Genomic DNA, 24,980 nt, shown 5'->3' with positions numbered 1-24,980 from the left:
TATTCTATTCCACTGGTCTATATGTCTGTTCTTGTGCCAGTACCAGGCAGTTTTGAGAACAGTGGCTTTGTAATACAGTTTGATATCTGGCATTGAGATCCCACCTACTTTGTTCTTTCTCAGGATCGCTGCAGCTATTCGGGGTCTTTTTTTATTCCAGATGAATTTTTGGAGAGTTCGTTCTAGATCTTTGAAGAAGGCCATTGGTATTTTAATGGGAAGTGCGTTGAATTTATAGATTGCTTTGGGTAGTATGGACATTTTAATGATGTTGATTCTACCAATCCAAGAACATGGTATGTTCTTCCATCTGTTTATGTCTTCCTCTATCTCTTTTTTCAACGTCCTGTAGTTTTCTGAGTAGAGGTCTTTAACCTCTTTAGTTAAGTTTATTCCTAGGTATCTTAATTTTTTTGGTGCGATGGTAAATGGGATTGTTTTTCTAATCTCTCTTTCTGAAAGTTCACTATTGGTGTATAGAAATGCCTCAGATTTCTTGGGTTAATTTTGTATCCTGCTACATTGCCAAATTCATGTATTAAGTCTAGTAGCTTTTTGATGGAGTCTCTAGGGTTTTGTATGTATAATATCATGTCATCTGCAAATAAGGACAGTTTTACTTCCTCTTTTCCAATTTGGATGCCTTTTATTTCTTCTTCTTGCCTAATTGCAATGGCTAATACTTCCAGTACTATGTTGAACAGGAGTGGTGAGAGTGGGCATCCCTGTCTTGTTCCTGTTCTTAGGGGAAATGGTGTTAGTTTTTGACCATTGAGTATGATGTTGGCTGTGGGCCTGTCATATATGGCTTTTATTATGTTGAGGTATGATCCTTCTATTCCCACCTTTCTGAGAGTTTTTATCAAAAATGGGTGTTGGATTTTGTCGAATGCTTTTTCTGCATCAATTGATATGACCATGTGGTTTTTTTCTTTCAATTTGTTTATGTGATGTATCACATTTATTGATTTACGGATGTTGTACCATCCTTGCATCTCTGGGATAAATCCTACTTGGTCATGGTGTATGATCCTTCTGATGTACTGCTGGATCCGATTTGCTAAGATTTTGTTGAGGATTTTGGCATCTATGTTCATGAGGGATATTGGCCTGTAATTCTCTTTCATTGTGATGTCTTTACCTGGTTTTGGTATTAGGGTGATGCTGGCTTCATAGAATGAGCTTGGAAGTGTTCCTTCCTCTTGAATTTTTTGTAGTAGTCTGAGGAGGGTAGGTTTTAGTTCTTCCTTGAATGTTTGGTAGAATTCCCCTGTGAAGCCGTCTGGCCCTGGGCTTTTGTTTGCTGGAAGCTTTCTGATGACTGCTTCAATTTCTTCCATAGTTATTGGCCTATTGAGGTTTTTAGATTCTTCCTGATTGAGTTTTGGAGTGTTGTATTTTTCTAGGAATTTGTCCATTTCCTCCAGGTTGTCTAGTTTGTTGGAGTAGAGTTGCCCGTAGTATTGTTTAACAATCATTTGTATTTCTGTGGGGTCTGTTGTTATTTCGCCTCTATCATTTCTGATTTGGTTTATTTGGGACCTTTCTCTTTGCTTCTTGGTGAGCCTGGCGAGGGGTTTGTCAATCTTGTTTATCCTTTCAAAGAACCAGCTCTTGGTTTCATTGATTTTCTGTATTGTTTTTTTGGTCTCTATGTCATTGATTTCTGCTCTAATCTTTATTATCTCCTTCCTTCTGCTCACTCTGGGGTTTTCTTGTTGCTCTCTTTCTAATTCTTTGAGTTGTAGAGTTAGATGATTAACTACCATTTTTTCTTGTTTTTTGAGATAGGCCTGTAGAGCTATAAACTTCCCTCTCAGGACTGCTTTCATTGTGTCCCAGAGGTTTTGGATTGTTGTGTTTTCATTGTCATTAGTGTCCAGGATGTTTTTAATTTCTTCTTTGATGTCATCGGTAACCCAATCAATATTTAATAACATGCTATTCAGCTTCCAAGTGTTTGAGTATTTTGGGTTGTTTTTATTGTAGTTTATTTCTAACATTATGCCATCGTGGTCTGAGAAGATGCTTTTTATGATCTCAATCTTCTTGAATTTGTGGAGACTTTGCTTGTGACCCAATATGTGATCTATTTTTGAATATGTCCCATGAGCACCTGAGAGGAATGTATATTCCGCAGCTGTGGGGTGTATTGTTCTGAAGATGTCAATTAAGTCCATCTGATCTAGTGAGTCATTTAGGATTGCTGTTTCTTTGCTGATTGTTTGTCTAGCGGATTTATCCAGTGATGTCAGTGGTGTATTAAAGTCCCCTACTATGATTGTGTTATTGCCGATATCTCCCCTGATATCTTCCAGAAGTTTTCTTATGTATGTGGGTGCTCCTGCATTGGGTGCATATATGTTTACCAGGGTTATATCTTCTTGTTGTATTGATCCCTTTAGTATTATGAAGTGGCCTTCCTTATCTCTGGTTATGGCCTTCACTTTGAGATGTATTTTGTCAGATATAAGTATTGCTACCCCAGCTTTCTTTTCCTTTCCATTTGCGTGAAAGATATTTTTCCATCCCTTCACTTTCAGTCTGTGTGAGTCCTTTCCAATGAGGTGGGTCTCTTGTAGACAGCAGATGTATGGGTCATGTTTTTTTATCCATTCAGCCACTCGATGTCTTTTATTTGGAGCATTTAGTCCATTTACATTTAAAGTTATTATTGAAAGGTACTTGTTTGTAGCCATTTATTTTTTGTGTGTGTGTGTGGCTGTTTTCTTTCTGAGCTTGATATTTCTTCTTTTACACCAGTCCCTTTAGCAATTCTTGCATGGCTGGCTTGGTGGTGATAAACTCCCTTAGCCCTTTTTTGTCTGTGAAGCTTCTTATTTCCCCTTCAATTTTGAATGATAGCCTTGCTGGATAGAGTATTCTTGGATTCAGTCCTTTGCTTTGCATCACTTTGTAGATTTCCGTCCATTCTTTTCTGGCCTGATGTGTTTCTGTTGAGAAATCATTTGATAATCTAATGGGAGATCCCTTGTATGTTACTTTCCGCCTCTCTCTTGCAGCCTGTAAGATTCTCTCTTTATCCTGAACATTTGCCATGGTAATTATGATGTGTCTTGGTGTGGGTCTTTTCGGGTTCACCTTGTTTGGGACTCTCTGGGCTTGTGTGACTTTTTTCTTCCCCACCTCAGGGAAGTTTTCTGATATTATTTCTTCGAATAGGTTTTCTAATCCATGTTCATCTTTCTGTTGTTCTGGCACCCCTATTATTCGTATGTTGCTTCGTTTCATGTTGTCCCAAAGTTCCCTTAGGCTCTCCTCCTGTCTTTTAATTTTTTTCTCCATTTGCAGTACAGTTTGAGTATGTTTTGCTTCCTTGTCTTCTAATTCACTGATTCGGTCCTCCGCTTCTCCCAGTCTACTGTTGATACTTTCAATGGTGTTTTTTATTGCAGCTATGTCGCTCTTCATTTCTTCTTGGGACTTACTTAAGTTGTTGATTTTTTCATCTGTTTCTTCTAGCTTCTTGCATACGTAGTTGAGTTTTTCATCTGTTTCTTCTTGCTTCTTGAACATCCGGTGCATGTACTCTAGGAACCTTATTCTGAATTCTTTTTCCGTCATGTTGCATATCTCTGTCTCACTTAGCTGCTTTTCTGGCGAGTCCTCCTTTTCTTTCCTTTGGGGGTTTCTTTGTCTACCCATGTTTGATCTCACTGACATTACTAGTTGTTGAATCGTTCAGTGGCTGGACCCTGGGTGGCAGTGGCTGCTCCCTGGGTGGCAGTGGCTCCTCGGGCTGTGGTTGCTCCTTGGGCGGTTGTGGTAGCAGCGGCTCCTCTGTTGATAGCAGGGCCTCTGATGGGTGCTGTTCACAGTTGTGGTGGCTCTTCTGGCTGGTGGAGGGAGGCTTCAGACGCAGCAACTGTTCCCCAGGCAGAGCGTGTGGTGATCAGGAGGCCGCTGTTGCTTGAATCTGTTGCGTTGATTTAGAGGCACAAAATACAACACAACAAGGCACAACGTACCAGGCACTGAACACTATTGTATTTACGATATTACTAACCCCAAATAAAGGTGGCCACCCGAGCTAAGAGAGTTGGGAGATAAGGGGGAAAGAAGAGAAAAAGGTAGAAGTGAAAAAAGAAAGAAAGAAAAAAAGGAGTGCAAAAATGAGATTGGAAAAGGGAGGGGAAAAAGAGGAGGAAAAAAAAGAAAAAAAAAAAAGAAAGAAGAAAAAAAGTAAGAGAGAAAAGAGAGTGAAGTGTAAAAGGGGGAGAGACTATTTATGTGAGGAGAAAACTCCTATAGGTCCGCCACTAATACCAACAAATTGCAGGAACAGATTCCTGGAGATGAATACAAACTACAAACAACCAATAATATCAAGCGACGCAAGGGGACAGAGAAGCGCAGAAATAACCGGGGGGGGGGGGGGGGAGAGGGAGGGGCAGGAAAATAAAAAGAATAAGCAGTCTAACCTCACAAACAATCAAAAAAAGAAAAAAAAAAAAAAGAAAAACAATATACTCGTCAATCAGGCAAACATCGATAAAACAATAGAGAGAGAAAAGAAGAAGAAGAGAGAGAAAAAAAAATGGATAGTGAAGGAAGATAAGGGAAAGGTGTATAAGGATTTAGAACAGGGGATTGGACATAGGATATTTAAGCAGGGTTAAATTTTGACAGAGGGTAAAAAGAATAGGGAAGATCTAAAGCTGGAGTAGGGTAAGAGAAACAGGACAGCAAAAGGGAAAAAGTGGGGAAGATTGTTTAGCACAGAGGCAAATTGAGGTAGAGAAAAATGTTGCTAAAGGAACGATGAAAATAGAATGGAGAACATTAGTCCCAAAATAAAATAAAGACAAGATAAGATGACACTTTAAAAACTGGTAAAATGGTAGCGGTAATAATACTAGTTAAAAATAAAAGTGTAGTAGCTGAAAGGGCAAAATCGGGTGATGGAGAAAAAGAAAAATGAAAAAAAAAAAAAAAAAAGAAAAATGTTTTCTTAGTTAAAAGGAGAAAAAGTAATTTAAAAAAATAAAAATAAAAATGTGCATTAATGCAGGTGCTTCAGATCTTCTACTCTTCTTATTGGCACGCCCGGAATTCAGGAGAATGTTGACTTTCCCTCTGATACACTGTTCCTCCTTGTTGTAAGCCACAGTCCTTATTGCCTTATCTGTATTTACAGAGGAGTCAGTTCGTGGCTCTGCCTCTGGGTGGCAGTGTGTCTGGGTTGACCTCCGAGGCTATAAGTTCTCTCCGACCAGTTCTCTATTGTACCTGAACCAGCTCCGCCCAGAGGTGGTTCCCCCGGCGCCACTCCCAGCTCTGTTTCCCAGGCTCCCCCAAAACAATCTTCCCCTACAAGCTCTGCTAGTGACCCCAACTGGGCACTCACATGCACTGGGCTCAACAATCAAACTCACAGAAGTAAGAGGAAGTGTGCAAACAAGAGCCTGGGAAGCTGTTCGAACTCGCAGGGTTCCACCCTCCAGAACCGCGCGGAGTGTCTGCGCGCGCTCAAGCCCCTGGCACCAACAAGTAGCCGGCTATCAGGGAAACTCTGAGGCAGCCCTTTTGCATCCAGTCCAACTATGGGCTCATTTATAGTGTTACCTTCTGGCAGCAGCCCTGCGGGAGCCCTCTCCCCTTGCGAGACACGCTGGCCTCTATAGGCACGGATTTTGGAGAGCGCGGATTTTGGCGGACGCAGATTTCCCCCTGCGCCCTCGCTCCAACCTGAACTGCGAACCGCACCTTTGAGGTAAGTCTAACCTTTCCGTGGAGGGGTGCAGGTCTCCCCTTGGCTCTTGCAGTCGCGCTGTTTGCGAATCGTTGCCTCCGGGTTAGTAGCCGATCTCTGGATGCCGGTAAACGCTGCCTGAGATGGCGCGGTCTCGCCGCTGCGCTGGCGCCCAGAGGGAGGTTTCAGCCTCAATCTCTAACCATCCGCATTTTTTAGGAGTTTTCTGTCTTTCCTGGCTGCAGACTGTCTCTCAGCTGAACCTCCCCAGCTTGATCAGGCTGATTGTTACCCGTTTCAGCTGCTCGCCCCTTTCTGGTCCGGGACAAAGCACCAACACGTCCGTCTAAGCCTCCGCCATTTTCCAAGACACATCATAATTAAAATGCCAAGGTTTAAAGACAAAGAGAGACTCTTAAAAGCAGCAAGAGAAAAGCAGTTAGTTACCTACAAGGGAGCACAATTATGACTGTCAGCTGATTTCTCAACAGAAACTTTGCAGGTTAGAAAGGAGTGGCAAAAAATATTTAAAGTGATGAATGGCAAGGACCTACAACCAAGATTACTCTACCCAGCAAAGCTATCATTTAGAATTGAAGGTCAGATAAAAAGCTTCTCAAACAAGAAAAAGCTAAAGGAGTTCATCACCACCAAACCATTATTACATGAAATTTTGAAGGGTATTCTTTAAGAAGAGAAAGAGGAAGAGAAAGAAGAAAGAAGAAGGAAGGAAGGAAGAAGAAAATGGCAATAAGTACATATCAATAATTGAATCTAAAAATCAAAATAAAGGAACAAGGAATCTAATGGACAAAACAAAGTGGTGAATAACAGAATCAGAGGCATGGAAACATGGAACAGACTGATGAATCTCAGAAGGAAGGAGGGTTAGGGGAGCTGGAAGAGATTAACCAAAGGTCTTATATGCATATATGCATTACCTATGGATATAGACAATAGGGTGGTGAAGGCCTGGGGTGGGGCAGGGAACAAGTGGAGGGGGGAAATGGGAAAAAAAGGGGGTGTCTGTAATACTCTCAATAATAAATATTTTAAAAAAATGGTAAATAGCCAGTAGATAGCTTTGAGGAGTAGAATTAGGAGGAGGAAATAGCAGTTAAGAAGCAAAATATACTTTACAAATTTCTATGTCTTTAGAATTCTTGAAAAGTATGATTTTTTTTAATGAATCAGAATTTTTAGTTTACCCTGAGATAAGTGAACTTTTAAGTGTATGTGATTCACACTTATAGGACTACCAAAATGAAGACCTTATAATTCCTTTTTAAAAATCTTTATTATTGAAAGTATTACATATGTCTCCTTTTTTTCCTCATTGACCCCATCTAGCCTGCCCTCGCCCCCAGCCCAGACCTTCACCACACTATTTTCTGTGTCCACGAAGCCCTTACAATTCTGTCATTCTGTCCTTTTAAAATATGTTTTGTTGATTGATTTTAGAGAGAGAGAAGGGAGAGAGAAAGAGAAAGAGAAACATTGCATTCATTGGTTGATTCTTATATGTACCCTGGCCAGGGATTGAACCTGAAACTTTGGTGTACTGGGATGATGCTCTAACCAACTGAGCTGCCTGGCCCGAGCCTCTTAGTTTCTTGGTATAATAACGTCTTCAGGGCTTCTGTACTTGAGTTCAATAGCAACAATGAAACAGGGAGTCCCATTGCTCTTTTTTTTTATTGCTAAAAGTATTACAAAGGGTATTGCATATGTGTCCTTTCTTTTTCCCCTGCCCTTGACAATCCCCTGGCCTCCCCTACCCCCCAGTGTCTTATGTCCATTGGTTATGCTTATATGCATGCATACAAGTCCTTTGGTTGATCTCTTACCCCCCTCCCTCCTGCCCCCCAAACCTCCCCGGCTTTCCTGCTGCAGTTTGACAATCTGTTTGAGGCAGCTCTGCCTCTGTATCTATTATTGTTCAAAAGTTTATAAAGGTCTCTATTATCCATGAATGAGTGAGATCATGTGGTATTTTTCCTTCTTTGACTGGCTTATTTCACTTAGCATAATGCTCTCCAGCTCCATCCATGCTGTTGCAAATGGTAAGAGTTCCTTCTTTTTTACAGCAGCATAGTATTCCATTGTGTAGATGTACCACAGTTTTCTAATCCATTCATCTACTGATGGGCACTTAGGCTGTTTCCAGATCTTAGCTATGGTGAATTGTGCTGCTATGAACATATGGGTGCATATATCCTTTCTTATTGGAGTTTCTGGTTTCTTGGGATATATTCCTAGAAGTGGGATCACAGGGTCAAATGGGAGTTCCATGGACCCTGTGATCCCACTTCTAGGAATATATCCCATTGCTCTTTATCCCATTGACCTTCATGTCTTATCAGATCCTTCATGTTCTTACCCCTTTTTCTTCAGTTTTATATGCTCTTTTTCTCCTCATTTGGAAGAGTCAGTTTTTGATCCTGAGCTACTGTAAGTAAAATTGCTCCTTACATATTATCCCTGGAACTAGTGAGGTGCTCTAAACTATCTTCAGTGCCAGGAATTATTTCCAAAGTTATCCCTGAATCAGAAATACCTAATTATGGCATGTCTTTAAGAGCAAATAGAAACATAATTTCTCTCTTCGACTATTGTGATAGGCCATTGGTCTTGTTTCCAGTTTCTTCTTAATTAGAAGCCGTTTCCATATTGCTAAAAATGTGACAATGTTTTTAAGTGATAAACCTGAAAATATTGTTCTTCTAAACTAGATCACACTTTTAGATTCAAGTGACATAAGCCAAAGTTCAATTTCCATTAATTATGAAAGGAATGCATTGGAAATATATCAAGATATCTTAAGGGACAGTGAAGGGCAAAGGAAGGGCAGGGGTGCAGATGCGCTAAGGAAATGAGAATAGAGACTAGAACGTGTGCAGATCTCTTGCTCTTTGTTGCTTTAGGCTTTCTTTTGTTACAGTAAAACCTTCTTCTTATAGCAGAAAATATGACAGCCATATAGCCTCCCCCCGAAAAGGAAGAAACGGACCACACTCTCTTGGTTGCAAATTTATAAATTTCGGGGAGGAGATTACCATATAGAGTCCAGCAGTTTTTTTCACTAACTATAAAGATGAGTTGGGGGCAAAAGAAGGAGGATGTCCTAGAAATCATTTCAAGTCATACAGACAAAACCAGTGGGGTTTAGCATAAATCTTAAAACATCTTTCATGGTCCCCCAAAGCTCAAACTCCTGTGTATTGCATTTAAATTTCTCAGTGATATAATTCCTTCCTTCTTTTTCAGTCGTGTCTCCTATGGCCTTTCTGCTCTCTCCTAGCTCACCTTCCTGTTAAGTGAGGTCATCTGCCTTGGACCCTGAGTGTCCTGCATATGCCAAGAATGCAAGGCCCTGACTTCCCATTACTTGGGCCATTTCTCAGTGTTGTGCTTGCAACAAGCAACCTTGAGAGATAGTTTCTCCTAGGACAAAGAACAAATTGTTCCCACTACATATAAAAATGGCAATCCCTCACAAGATCAGTATTCCTCCCCTGTAATGCAATCTACTGCATGTGCAGGCATTCATCTAGAACATCCTGCAGAGCAGGGTAACCAATGCATACTCATGATGCTTGCTTGCTGTGAGGTGAGTCTCTTGTCTTCTGTTAGCATCAGTGAAACAATAATATGCTAGCTTGCTAACTTGCAAGTATGAAGAACCCCTGGACCCTGCACAACACCCCAACAACTTCCCCTAGACCACACCATATGCAGACCTGGCTTTCCATTTAAGTCATACCTTAATGCTTTTTATTTTCTTTATTGATTAAGGTATTACATGTGTGTCCTTTTCCCCCCATTCCACCCCCCCACCCCCCCGCCCCGCTCATGCCCTTCCCTCCTTGGTGTCTGTGTCCATTAGTTAGGCTTATATGCATGCATACAAGTCCTTTGGTTGATCTCTTCCCCTTACCCCCACCCTGCCTTGCCTTCCCTCTGAGGTTTGATGATCTGATCGATGCTTCACCGTCTCTGGATCTGTTTTTGTTCATCAGTTTATGTTGTTCATTATAATCCACAAATGAGTGAGATCATGTGATATTTATCTTCCTCCAACTGACTTATTTCGCTTAGCATAATGCTCTCCAGGTCTATCCGTAGGGGTGTTTCTCAGCATCTAGAAGGGTTCAGGAATCTGGAGAAGGGCTGCAAGTAAATTAATAAAGAGACTAGACATAAAATATATATTTGGAATACATGGGGGAGCCAGATGGAGCTTAGCTTAAGTAACTAAGATCTCCTTGAATCTCCAGACCCAGGGCTTTTTATTCATACATTTTTGTCCTAAAGCAAAGCAAACACACATCAAAGGTAAAGTTTGGTAAGCAGTAAAGTATCAGGTTGGGGGAACTGCCTTTGGCTGTTCAGCTGTTTGGCCAGCAGCAGTAATAACATGTAGATTTTCAGGTTTGGGGAAATGCTCTTAGCTGTCTGGCAGCAGGCAATGATATGTATCTTCAGCCCTGCTGAAGCCTCAAGGTTCACCAACCTTTTGATGAACTTCTTGCATTTATGACCTGCTGGAATTAGCCCCCAGCACCCATCCATGCTGTTGCAAATGGTAGGAGTTCCTTCCTTTTTACAGCAGCATAGTATTCCATGGTGTAGATCATACCTCAATGCTTTTGTCTTTCCTAATGAACCATAGTTTTTCATGCATCCTGTCTATTGTTGCCACTCTTTGGGATATAATTCCTCCTTCTCTTCCTCCAATTTTTCTGGCAAATCTGAGTTCCTTTTTGCTACTTATTACATTTGTGAAATTAGATGAATTTAATCATGAGAAACTCAACTTCTCATTTACAAACTAGGGATATTTTCTATCTTGTATTTTTTGGTAGGGAGACCATGAAGGACCTACTTAAAAAATTATTAACGACATTGCTGAAACTCCCCTGTGACCCACTCTATTGTCTCTCCAAGAAGAGGAAATCATTTCTGCCTCTGAGCTCCCACAGAACTTAGTACATAGTTTTTTTTATAACACTTTGTCACATTAATTAAATTTTTTACAAATATGTTTCCTCCTAGACTAAGCCTTGGAGGGACAAAACTGCTTTTTATCCTTCTTGGTATCTTTAATAACTATCAGAGTGTCTTGTGAAGAACAGGTGTTTAATCAATATTTGATGAATTCATTTGATTTATTAATTAAAATAAAGAACAGGAAATTACTCTATAATTTAGCGCAGGTGGAATGAATACTCGGCATCTCCTGAATAGTCCTTTGAGAAGGGGTGGGGGGAGTAAGAACCCATTTGCCTATTCCCAGCCACAACATAGAAGCTTACACACTTACCAGTTTTTATGCCATTTTTAAGAACTCTGGTTAAGTTGACCTCAAAAAGAATAACTAGCAAAACCCAAATTGTGCTCTATTGCATATTACTTCCATTAACTCTTCAACTGGTCTACTTGACAAAGAAGATCTTATCAGCTTGGGAGAAATGCTACATGCTGAACATGTTTCTTAAAAGTCACAGTATATATTAGCATATTAAAGCTATGAGAAGTACTACACTTGAGAGAATCTATTTATTTGATTATTAAGAAAACAAATTCATTTGCATAGGGCAAGAGTTTTGTTGTTTTTTGTTGTTGTTGTTTTGTTTTTGTTTTTTGTTTTTGTTTTTTTACTTAGCTCACTTCTATCATTGCCCTGGGACATTTTTCTTTCATTTAATATCAATTAGAGAAGTCAATGGAGCTGATGGAAAGTCTTAGAAAGTAGAATTATTAGAAACTTTGAGGGGAAAGGAAGAGTCTAGTATGATTCCAAAGTGTTTGTTTTGCTTTGTTTTTAGTAGAGTAGAAGATGCCCTGTAGGGAGGAGAGTGTAACATGGGGCGTATCAATATTGAGTCTACTGTGTTACATCATGGTGGAATGCAGAATAGATAGTTGGAAATATGGGTCTAACTATTACTTGAGAGTGTTATAAGTAAAGATTTGGGAATCATTAGGTATGTAAGTGAAGTCTTGGGAGTAGATCACACAGAGACAGAATTGAGAAGCAGAACCTGGGGCAACACAAATAATGATTAGGAGGAAGAAGAAGCCGGTGGTGTCCTAGAAGTTAAGGAAAGGGAAGAGTTTCAAGAACTGGGGTGTAAATATTGTCAAATTCCACAAAGATGTCAAGAGTGATTAGAAATGGATACATGTCTCTTGGATTTGATAACTCAGAGTTCACCAGTTTCCTAGAGGTATGCATTTACCAAGAAGTGGTGGGATCAAAATTGAGATAGTAAGACTGAGGTGAGAATGAAGTGGGAACAATAAATTCAGATGACACTTTCAAGAAGCTTAATGCTGCAGAGAAAAAGAAAGAAAGCCAGAGTATAATTGGTCCTTATTTTATGTGTATGTTTCACGTGCTACACACTTCATGAACATGTCTATAGGTTAAGAAAGTGATGGGACTGTACAGAAGAGTGAGGGAACTATTATTTAATAAGGCTATTTTGGCTATGTTAAGGATTTTGGCATTCATAATGATGTTATTATAATAATCTGGTTATTATTTAACAGGGAAGGAGTAAATGGGAGATTAGATCATATAGGCATGCCATTTATACAGCTTTGCTAATTTAACACTTTCCAAGTCTGTTCCCCACTGATTGATGTGGAAAGGGACTAGACAAAGGCAGTTTAGACGCATGCCCAGTAAGGTCTCAGTGACCTGAGAAGGTGCTTGTTTGTCAGTCACACCTGGGAACAGGTGATTGGCCAGAATAGGCATGGCCACTGCAATATTTAAACTTCTGAACAAAAGGAGTTTTCTCTTTTTTGGCTCTTGGCTCTCTCCCTTGCTGTTCATGCCTGATTCCTGTTGCTCCTCTGCATTTGCCCATGTGGCTCACGCTATGTGGGCTTCACACAATGAGCTAATGGACTTTATTTATTTTTTAATATATATGTTTTTATTATTGGTTTGAGAGAGAGAAACATCGATTCATTGCCTCCCACAAGCAACCCAACCTGAGTTTATGCCTTGACTGGGAATCAAACCAGCGACCTTTTGATGCATGGGATGATGCTCAACCAACTGAGCCACACTGGCCAGAGCATGGACTTTAATTAGCTTGATGCTGAACTGGACCTGACAGCAACATGGACACTAGTTCTACTTTTGGCTCTACTGGAACCCCAGCTGCTCCTCTTTCAGGGTTTGTTTAAGGGCCATAGGACTTTGGAACGTGAGAAATGTAACCCTACACCAATAAAAAAACCATTCATTCTCCCATACAAATCTTAGAAAATTCTTTTCTAAAGATATTGTAAGAACCCCACTCTTACGAGTGAGGGAGGAATTTGATTTCTCCAATAACAATACCAAGAGCAATAGAAAGCCATGGGAAATCTTTTTGCATAAGTGCCATAATTGGGTTTGCATTTTTAAAAGATCTTCTTGTCTCTATGGTATCCATTTAAAATGTCTTTTCTAGATGTTAAGATTAGAGTGGTGGTTGTACAGATGGAAAGAAGTAAATTTGAAAATTGTTCAAGAGGTTGAATCAATATGATTTTGATTTCTCTCTTCAACTTATCTTGCAAAATGAATCTACTCAAGTGCTTCCAATATATTTGTTTAAGTTGTACATCCAGCTGAAATCAGCCAGAAAGAAAAGAGGAACATATCGACCTTGAATTCATGGACTTTTAAATAACCTTAATTATATTGCATGTTATGTGTGGCTATTCCTATGACATATGCTTCTTACTGCATAGTTAATATAGTCTTATACTGTAGACCCCTTGTAACTATTTGGGAGTGAGTTATAAAATTTCTAGAGGAGCCAATAATTTGAGCCAGAAGAAGTTAAGTTATTCTGTGTCTTAATTGTTTTCAATTAGCTACTATTTCTATTTTATGTGTGTATTTGTATCCTAGCTCTTTCAATGTTAGTTTAAGTCACTGTACAGAGATCATATAGCTTGAAAATAATAGTGGGATGAAAAGTTTGTTTTGGTGTTTCCTATTAGCCACTAAAAAGAATAATATAATTAGTTACATGATTCAGAGTAGTTGTTAGAGCAAAAGAACAAATAGTGAGTAAGATGTTTTCCGTGGTTCTTTCTAGAATAGATTGTGTAATGATAGAAACAATTTAAGCCTTCGGGGAGATGTCTTTAACCAATAGAGAAGACCCATGTGGAATATTTGGGTTTTAAGAGAGGAAGATAATAGCAATAAACAGGGAGCAGAAGGTGGACTTGTCATTGAAAGTTTCAAAGGAGAAAATTTTATAGAAGCAACCCAAAGAGAAATTGACTAAAATCAGCATTAGAGACACATTGGATATTAGGGATAATTTTATTATAAACAATACTCTCACCCCCATCTATGCTAACAGAGTTTAAGAGTAAACTTCTTATACTTGATAGAGAGTCTTCTATATAACTTATTGATTAAGTCATCCTTTCCTGCTATGCCCTTGATGAGATTATCAGCTTAGGCACTTTGGTTGCAAGAAATACAAACTAACTTGGTCTAATATAAACATAATGTATTATAAGTCTTTATGTGTACCTCATAAACCCCAAAGTATAAAAACAAACTAAAGCAGGAACTACAGAGAGCTCTGACAGTTTTCCCTTCATTTGTCTATTCTGTATGCTCTGCTGTTTGACTCTATGGTGAAATAACAATAGACACTTCACTCCTAAACTATATAGAAAGCAGTTCTGATGGCAAATAAAGTAGACTTTTTCTATGTCCCAATTCTAAATTCTCAGATGGCACAATCTGTATGGTTCTGGTTTTTACTCACAAATAATTAGAAGGGGCCTACACTTTAGGAATATATTAACTATGTAGTGAGAAGCATATACCCTATGAATAGCCACACACAATATACTCTGATCAAATGTGAGGTCACATGCACACATGTGGCTGGCAGGGTCCTCTCTCATGGAGGGCCTGAGAGAGCTGTTCTCAGAGGGAAGGGAGATTCTTATGAGGTGGACTGATTCCAGGGAAATGTGGCCTAGTAAGTCATTTTGATGTGAACTCCATTCATGATTGAGAGTTTCCTCCCCTTCCCCATACCCAGACCCACCACCAGCAAGGTCTTTAGCTCACGTACTACATCAGTGGATACAGCTAGATGGAGAGGTAGTGCTTAATTTCCTGTGCCAGATAGCTCAGAATCTCTGATGCAAGGGCCTGGCTTCCTTTAGGGAGATAGTGTGGATTGTTGGCTAGTGAGATGGCATTTTTAGGTGAGGTGGTTAAAAAGCGATAGAATGATATGGGTCTTCTTTTAAATTGAGGGGATGAGATTGTAATTAATTTTTTCATCTCAAGTAGCGGTCTATATCACTACTATTTATGTATTAACTTATAAATATGTATTAACTTATATTTAGGCCTTTTGTCTCCTCAATTGGTTCATGTGTTACAAAATGTTGACTCCAGATTCATGACTTCAGGTTTGAGAAAGCCTTCTATTAGTACAACTTTCCCCTGCTTTACTGACACAAAATATGTACTTTCATTATACCAATGCTTGCCCTTGGCATAAAAGTAAGGATTCAAGTATGTGACTTTGTGTGAACGTTAATCAACCATTACTGGAAAAACAACTCTAGTACATTGTCTGTTGAAGGATCAATGCTGCCACTTATGTAGGTATATGAGGGGCAGCTTTACAGTTTTCCCAGTGAGTATTATGCTGACCCTATTTGTCTAAATTTGTAGGTTGCCAAATGTTACGTTTTTTTTATTGCGTACACAACCAGAAAAAATCATAATACATGAAATACTTAATACTCTTTGGAAAAAACCTGTTTTTTAAATTTTAATGAGTAACATCAACATATACTATTATAGGACAGTGCCTGTATTCCATAAAGAAAAGATGGATCAATAAATGATGGATCACTGATATGAGGAATATTTGCAAAAATGTAAGTACAGTGATCTCAAATACTATTTCAAATGGCTTATTGAACCAGTTTTTAATGTCCTCAGCAATATGCTCATTCTGGATCTATATTTAAAACTATCTCATTAATTTTAAGCCATGGAAGTGCCTTCTTAAGACTCTTACTAAATATTTATGTGCAAGTATGGAGAAAGGGAAAGAGACTAATACTTCAATGAAGATCTTTTCTTCCAGGCACTGTGCCAGTTATGTACAATACACTGGGAACAAGGCAATGGTGGTCCTTTTCCTGTGGAAACTTGCAGTCTTGGGAGAGAAACAAAAATTAAATAGAATCAATTAAGTACACAAAAGCAAATGTTCCGGAAAGCACCAGGATGCAGAGCAATATTAGGGGCTATTAGGCATCCCTTCTGTTCAGGGTTGGCAGAAGTTAGAAAATAATGGGCATTAAAATTGTTAAATAGGTTTTAGCTCAACTTTCAATGAGTTGAACTGACCTTATAATTATTTCTCTTAATTAATAGGATCCCAAATGCAATGTAATTGCTCATGTAGTCACTATTTAGTTAGAGTCAAGAAAACAATCCAATGGTAGCCCATATGATTACAGATCTTCGAAACGTACTGGCTTCTTAAATGTTGCTACTTTGCCCAGTACAGCTGATTTCTCACGTCTTATAACTTTTTCAGGACACCATATCATTTCCTCTTACCTCCTCCCCCCACACCAACTCATTTTAATCCTTCTAGCTCATTGACTGCTTCTTTTTCAAGCTCCTTTAAGGGGATTCTTCTCTGTTCCAATTCATATGGCTATACTTTCATCTTGGCCAATGGTTCTCACTCAGAGGTGATTATGCCCGAAGGGCATCCTTAGCAATGTCTAGGTACATTTTGGTTGTCACATCTGGGGAGGGTGCTCCTGGCATCTAGTGGGTAGAGTTTAGGAATACTGCTAAACATTCCTGTACAGGACAGCTCCCCCACAAAAAGAATTATTTTGTTTCCAGTGTCAGTAGTGCTGAGGTTGAGAAACCCTCTAACTTTTATAAACGAAAATCTTTCCTTAGATGGTCTTATTGAAACCCTCAGTATTTATACCATTTTGTATAACTCCCAAATTAATATCTTCACTCTGGATATCTCTCCTAGACCTAAGTCTTGCATATTCAAATAGTATTTCTACATTTTCAGTTGCATTTTTAATAGACATCTCATTTCCAAATCTGAATTCTATTTTTTTCTTAAACCTGATCCTTCTTATGTGTTCTCCTTTTCTATTAATGGTACCACTTAGACATTCAGTTTCTCAGGCAAAAATCTAAGGGTTATTTTTGATTCCTGTCTCTTTCTCACCTGCCAAATTCTATCACAGACATCTATTCCAAGTTACCTTCTTCCTTCAATATGTATCTAATCTAACCACTTCTTATCTTTTATCGCAGTCCTAATTCTAAATTGCAATACAGAAATACTTATTCTCAAAATAGCAATTAGAGTGAACTTTTAAGAAACAAATCAAATGAAGTTTCTTCCCTATTATAATTGTAATAAAATCCCTCCTAAATGTGATCTATAAGGCATTATGTGAACTGACTTCATTTCCTGTATTTCTATCCTTTTTGGAAAAGGTGGAAATACTGGGCTTCTTGCCTTTTCTTTTTAACCTTTGTTTTTTAGTAGTTTGATTATAATATGCTTAGGCATGATTTTGTTTCTTTTTATTTTGATTGGGGTTCAGTGAACCTTTAAAATCTGGTAATTTGTGTTTCTTATAAAATTTGGAAAATTTATAGTCATTATTTCATGGAGTGTTTAATCTCTCTCTCTCTCTCTCTCTCTCTCTCTCTCTCTCTCTCTCTCTCTCTCTCTCTCTTTCTCTCTTTGCTTTCCAGAACTCTGGTCATATCTAATTTATATTTTGTGCTGTTTGCTCACTGCTCCATGAATGCATACATAAAATCGTAGGCATGTACTAGTATGTATAGGATTTTCAATCTTTTTATCTCCCTTCTTCAGATTTGATACTTTCTATTCATCTACCTTTACATTCTCTGATCTGCCCTCTGTCATCTCTATTCACTACTAAGCCCATCCATTGAAATTTTTCTTTCAAATATTATATTTTTTAATTACAGAATTTTCATTTTGTTTTTTTTATAGTTTCTTTGTCTCCTGAGATTCCCTTTCCTATAATTTATTCTCAGCACATGTTCCTTTTACCTCATTGAATATAGTTGCAATTGCTGCTTTAGAGCTCTTCTGTGTTTATTCTAACATCTGGGGCATCTGGAGTTGGTCTTACTTTATTATCTTATCTCTTGAAAATGGGTCACATACTGATTCTTCATATGTTCAGTAATTTTAGATTGTCTCCTGGATGCTGTAAATGCTATGTTATGGTGACTCTGGATTCTATTATATTCCTCCAAAGAGTGTTAATACGTTTGACTTTGGAGAAAATGAACTTGATTGGACTCAAACTGTCAACTATGTCTCTTGGGCAGCCACTGCAATTTTAGTTCGGTTCTTTCATCCTGAGCTTGCCAGTCGCTGGGCTGCTTACAGTCTGCTCTGGCCATGTGAGATGTGGTTCAGGAGTCAGCAGAGATTTGAGCAGTTTACACACAGAAGTTGGGGTTCCCCCTCACTGACCCCCCCTTTCCTGGTATTTCCCCACCACTTTCCAGTAGCTGTGATTGCCTGATTGATATCTTTTAGTTCCTCAGTCCTGAATGACTGTTAGTTTTTTTAAATTGGAATTTAGTAACTTTATACATGGACTGTCCCCAGGCTAAAAGCCACAGATGAGAAAATAATCCCATGTTTCTCTCTTCTTCCAAATATTGACTCCCTTTTATTTATTTATATATTTTTTAAAAAATTGATTTTTAGAAAGAGAGGAAAGGAGGGGGAGAGAGAGAGAGAGAGAGAGACAAATGTCTGTGGATGTGAGAGCGCAACATCTATCCACTGCCTCCTGCACACTCCTATCAGAAATCAAGCCCAAAACCTAGGCATGTGCCCTGACCAGGAATCAAACTGGCAACCTTTTGGTGCACAGGACAATGTCCAACCAACTGAGCCACACCAGTAGGGCTTCACTCCCTTTTAGGAACTTTCTCCTTTTGTTCACTCTCTAGAGCTTTCAAGACTTTTTATTTTGTGCAGAGTTAGTGGTTGCTCTGTGTGAACGGCACTGCCATGTTGCAACTGGAGCTCTTGTTTCTTGGAGATACCAAGTTTATTCCCACTACAGAGCAGGGAACTCAAGCAGCCACTAAAGGGGTATTATCAGACCCCTCATTTAGTATCAAGTCCTCTTGAAGTTCTGGAATAAATCATGAAAGAAAGTGGTATATCTTGTGAGCATTTGGTATTTTATGAATTTAACAGGCATCTTGCAAACCTAAAATATATCTTAACCTCATTGTGTTGGTACCAAGGTCCCTTTCCTATGTCAGCCATCAATAAAGCTGGTATGTGCTACAAATGTAAAAATCCTGTAAGTTGACTATGGGAGAAATAAATGTTTGAAACAAAAAGAGAGTGCATATTGTCAACCAGCAGTCCTATTTTAAAAGTCTTTTTTAAAAATTATAAAATAAAACATATCTACAGAAAACCCTTGGATTTAAGCATATTTATTGATTGCAAGCCATTGCAATTATTATTATTGAAGGTCAGATTGTCTCATGTTTGCCAGTAGAAACCTTTCTGAAATGGGCCAAATTGTGTCCCCTACAAAAGTCCTAAATTGAAGCCCTAACTCCCAATCTAACTATTTTGGGAGATAGGACCATTATGGAGATACTTCAGGTGAAATGAGGCCATAAGAATGTGACTGGTGACTTTATAAGAAGAAAGACACCAGACAGTGCCATGTGAGGACATGAGAAAAGGCGGCCATATGCACGTCAAGGAGAGCAGTCTCAAACTTGCCAGCATCTTGATCTTGGACTTCCCGCCTCTAGAACTGTGAGAAAATAAATTTCTCTTATTTAAGCCACTGGTTTGTGATTTTGTAATGGCAGCCCTAGCAGACTATCATAGGTCCTGAGTGCTTTTGATATGATCCTGGAGTTATTTGATAGTTTCTCTGCTATCTGGCGTACAAGAAGTTTTAGCTGGTCTGTCATCTTATATATGCATTCCGATAATCTAGAGTGAGTCATTTCTGTAGGAAGCACTGATTTCTTGAGAGAAACGATATTTCAAGACCATCATCTGGGCATGAGGAATGCCCTTTGCCATTTGGTAAGTCATTGTTCTAGGTATTTTCAGTGAAGCTAGGAAATATATACTTATTGAAGGTAAATTTCTTCATAATTTCATATTGATACTTCAAATTCAAAATCACAGAGTTTTACTTAACCTCTTCTTTATTAGGCCGGTATCTCCTGTCTCCCACACTTAAAAATCCTAATTTTCAAGGATACAGTTTAGACTTAGAAAATAAGTCTTAGAAAATAAGAAAGTGAGTATTGCATAATTGTTTGTTTTGAATTTCATATTGCTCTCACCACTGTTTTAGCTTACATGAAATACAGATTCTATTTGTCCTGTTTTCCTCTTCAGGGCTTACATTGTTAAGAATATTTGTTGTTATCAACTTTCAAATCCTTTCATTTCTTTTGATTTTTTTATGATTTCTTATTTTCTGTCTTCTATTTTTTAATGCATAACCTTCGTGTGATTGCCTCCTGTGCTTCTTCTCATTTAGTCTTCATTTCAGAATTTTTTCTTTCATCTTTAATTATTTCTTGAGTTCCATATCTGAGATTTTCTATTAATTTTGATTTATGTTGTTCTTTCATGTTTTGTGTCATTATCTTTTCACTTGTTTTGAAATAGTATGGTTATATCTTTGATCTTTTTTAGTGGGGAATGTCTTTCTGACATGTTTTCTTTATGGGGATATTATTTTGTTCTTTATTCTCTTTTTTATTATAATAAGTTGATGTGAAATTTGACCTCTTTTATTGTTGTTCATTTTCTGTAAGGTTAGCTTTTATTCTGAAATATTTAAATCGAGAATGGCTTCAAAGTAGCTTTTCTAACTTTATAGAGCTTTCTCTTCTGTTATTTTTGTGTAATATTTAAAATTATGGTTGTTTTCTGCAATTTTATGAATTTATTTCCCCTCCCACATTATTCTAGACCTTTTCCATCTATGTCTCTGTTGAATTTTGATTCCACTTCCAGGATTGTCTTTTCTGTGTGGGGTTCTTCCCTGGAAAGGAGCCTGCTGGATCTGTTTAGAGATTTCGTAGGGGTCTGGATTGCTCCTGCTCATTCATTCCTTTCCATCAATGGTCCTTTGCACACATTTAATATTCAAGAGGGAAAAACACTCCAGGTTTCAGCTGCTATTCTCAAATTAGCCTTCTGTGCTTTCCCATGAATTGCTGTTGGTTATTTCAGGGTTCTTCTGTCTCCAGGTTCTTCAGACATTACCCCACTGCTTTATTCTCCCTCCTGCCCAGAGTCTGCGTTGGGAGTATTATGGCATGTAGTTTAGTTGTCTCTTCTGGATTTATTTTCTAGTTCTATATGAAGATCTGGAAATAGTGGAAACTATGCTGCCACTACCACCATCTTTCCACAATGCCTCCCAATGTTCCAGTTTTAACCTTTCTAGACAACACACACAGATAGGTGGCCGTGACAGCTTCATATGCTGGTTAACAGAAAGGAAGGCAAAATAACCAATACCGCAGCTTGTCGGTGAGAAATGAAAAAAAAGCTCCCACAATTCTGGTTGGGAGCCCCCTCAGCAAGGAACCTGCTGTTTTGTTTTTAATTTCATTTATTTTCAGTGCTTTAATTCTTGTGGAGTTTGATTTTACTGTTCAGAAACATGCCTGCTGTTAAGAAACACGACTATTGCCTTTGAGCCTGGGTTGTGTACTCTTGCTGTTTCATGGCATCCTTAGTTGTGCCATGTTCTTTGAAGTCAGGCTTTGAAATATTTTTAAAACGTGTCTTGTTACCATGTAGTATCTGTTTGGATTCCATCTGGCTTTGCTTTCTTATGATGCTTGTTCTTTTTACAACAGGAGAACCGTAGCCTGGGCTCTTTGTCAACAAGCATCTTTTTATGTCCTTTGTGGCTATGCTGAGAATGAAATGTAAGATAGAATCCTTTCCCTGAGGAGGTGTAGTTCATCTCACCTGTCTTTTGGACTGATTCAGGAAGCAAGGGAGCTAGTTTCTTATGGACTCTTTTCCCCATTCACTGCAACCCAAATTCCAAGTTACTTAATCATATGTCATAGTTGATGCTGTTGAAAATGTTGTGCTGATTAAACATAACTAATCTCTGACTTACAGTCCTGATTTGTTTTGGAGTTTAGTTTTATTTCCAGCTTCCAAGGTGTATAAATGAAAGTCTGGATTAATCCACGCAGGTTCTCATCAACTTGAAGAATGTATTTGTTCTAAGTTGTCTAAATTGCTACCCATGGTTACTCAGAGTTGCCGAGACATGAAGGTCTCCCTCCTGCACTGTGTTTAGGATAGCAGCCAGGGTGATTTGTAGCATCTTTCTAAGTGTACTTTCTACCACTTAAATTTTGTAAAAAAACAGCAATGGCAACTCTACAAGTTGATATTTTAGCCTATTTTATTTTTTTAATATAACTCCTTTGATGGTTCCTAACCTGCAATTTATTTTCTTGCAATTTACCAAACGAATGACTTCTTTCAAAACAGGAATTAAAAATGGCCAGTTAGGGCTATCGATGAACCATTTATAGATTTAGGACTATTGCTTTCCTCCAAGTAGAGTGATTGTGAAGAAGATAGTTTGGGAATCACTGCAAACACCAGGTCCCCACTTTGTAGTATGTAGGTGTGTGACACTGGGCAGTTTTCAGAACTTCTCTATGTGTCTATCTCCTCATGTGTAAAATGTGGTAGTAATGGCCCCTGTGCCCTGGAGTGATTTCAGATATCTTGATCTTACCCAGAACTAACTTTTGGAAATGTGATTCTGAGGCCGACTCTGTGTGAAAAAGTAGGAAGAGTTTGAAAAGTGGCTGTTATGTGTATGTATCTGTGTGTGTCTTTAGACCAGCATATATAAGATATACTTGCTGGTCTAAAATTAGTCAATAAAGGGCTAATGTGGGAACTTGAGACTCCCCAGAGATCAAGAGCCACAAGTCTTCTTCCTACCCTACATTAAAGGAGCAACTGTATTATGTTAGGCCTTGTAAAAATCAATTGTTCTAAGCTTTCTATAAAACCTGGGTAGCCTGGGAATGCCCTGGGACCTTCCCCATGATGCCCTCATCAGGGTTATCCTTTTTAGGTGCCACTACACATCCGTACCTTCTCCTTCCTTCTCTAGCATACCCGCTATGTATAAAGGTGCTTGCCCTGGGACCCTATCCAGGAAGTGAGGTGCTAATCATATTAGCCAAATTTTTAACCACAACTGTTACATATGTTTAATAATTTCACAGACAGTTTCTGAATATGCTTAGAAAACTAAAAGGTGCTTTTATAAAATTTTGAATTTATTGGGGTGACAATGGTTAATAAAATTATATAGGTTTAAATAGGAGAAAGATAAATATCACATGCTCTCACTCATTTGTGGAATATAATAAACAACATAAACTGATGAACATAAATAGATCCAGAGAAGCATCGAACAGACCGTCAAACTTCAGAGGGAAGGCGAAGCATGGGGGTGGGGGTGGTAAGAGATCAACCAAAGGACTTGTATGCATGCATATGAGCATAACCCCTGGACACAGGCATGGGGTGAGGACATGTGCGGGGAGTGTGGCCTGGAGAGGTCAATGGGGGAAAAAGGAGACATATGTAATACTATATGTAATACTTTAAACAATAAAGGATTAAAAACAAACAAACAACAACAAAATAAAGTGCCTATGCATAGAGTATAAAAAATTATATAGGTTTTGAGTGTACAATTCTATGATACATCATCTGTATATTGCATTGTGTGCTCACCACCCAAAGTCATAGGAGTTGGCTCTAGCAAGCTGGGTGTGAGTAGAATATTTGATGCTGGTTTTGGGCCCATGTGGGGGTCTTGATTCATATCATGTTTGCTGATAATCACTTATTCACAAGAAGCACAAACATGATGTTGAAAATGACAAATCAGGTGAAGATTTTTTACCTTTATCTGATGTACAAAATTTGATTTTATTTCCTCAATAAAAACAATTGTTTTAGCCCATATACTTCTCTATACTATTGTTAGTGCAAATAATTTTAGCTGGGTAAAATAAGCAAAAATAAATTTTCTCTATTTAGCTATGTACTTACATAGTAGTATATTTGTTTTCTATTATATAGACTATTTGTTAATAATTAATTGACTGGACATAATATTTGATCAAAAAGTTAATAAAATATTTGAGCAAAGAGTTAATGGTTCAGGATATTTTGTTTCATGTTTAGGTTCATGAACAATAGATAAATATTTTAATAGCAAGTGCTCTGGTAAATCAGTTCCTCGCATAGAGACACAAACTCTTCATGTGCAGTGCTGTGCCGATCATTAGTGCCTGACATGTAATATGTAATGTTTGTTAAATGAACAGATAATTATTCTGAAAAATCTTATATGTGTTCCAGGACCTGATCTTCAGGTTTGTGTATCCAAAAAACCTACATGTTGCACCAGGAAGATGGAGGAAAGATATCAAATTGCAGCTCGCCAAGATATGCAGCAGGCGCTTCAAGCATCCAGCTCTACATTAAAGTTTCTAATATCTCGAAATGCAGCTGTTTTTCAAGGTAAATTTATCTCGAGTTAGGAAACTAAGAACAAGCCTTGTTATGTAATCTGCCTGTTGTCATTTTTTCAGTAAACTCAGCTGAATTTCCTTCTCTGTCTTTGTATATTATTTTGGTATAAATGAGGTTTTAACTTTTTTGAACCTTCAAAAATTGTTTCTAAGGCCAAATCAATATATATATTTTGAGTTGGACTAGGGAAACTGTTTTGTTAATGAAATGGTCCTTGGAAATATATGCCCTTCAACGGTTCTTCCAGGTCCCCAATATTCTGACCCATAGATTTACTTCAATATGAATGGACGTAATTATTATATTTTATTAAAATATTTGATAACATAAAATATCATTATCTTTAAGTGTGTAATTGTTTTTAAAAATCTGATTTGAAGAAATATTTGTCTAATATTTCCCCTTGCAACCTCATGTGGTTCTCAAAAGAACACCAGTATGATATATCAATGTGCAAACAAGTCTGATAAATAGTAAAATAGGAACTATTAATTAGATGTTTAATGTTCAGCTAAGATCAGAACTCAACCTTAATTCAAACAATATGTTTATATATA

The 24,980-nt window shown here is 38.2% G+C and overlaps 1 protein-coding gene across 4 annotated transcripts in view; it reads left to right on the top strand.

Moving 5' to 3' along the window:
* Positions 1 to 24,980, top strand: part of GPC5 (glypican 5) — a 1,289,857-nt gene that overhangs the window by 17,679 nt on the left and 1,247,198 nt on the right. For all 4 annotated transcript variants that reach the window (XM_070408838.1, XM_070408837.1, XM_070408839.1 and 1 more), the window contains exon 2: positions 24,250 to 24,411. In XM_070408838.1, coding sequence (XP_070264939.1) covers positions 24,250 to 24,411 — 162 coding nt within the window. The remainder of the gene's footprint in view (positions 1 to 24,249; positions 24,412 to 24,980) is intronic.

Source organism: Myotis yumanensis, unplaced genomic scaffold (genome assembly GCF_028538775.1).
Source record: "Myotis yumanensis isolate MYYU_CA2020_CCGP unplaced genomic scaffold, mMyoYum1.0.hap1 SCAF_3, whole genome shotgun sequence".
NCBI classification, from domain to species: Eukaryota; Metazoa; Chordata; class Mammalia; order Chiroptera; family Vespertilionidae; genus Myotis; species Myotis yumanensis.
Note: the sequence above shows the minus strand (reverse complement) of the source record. Positions and strands in the feature narration are given on the sequence as shown.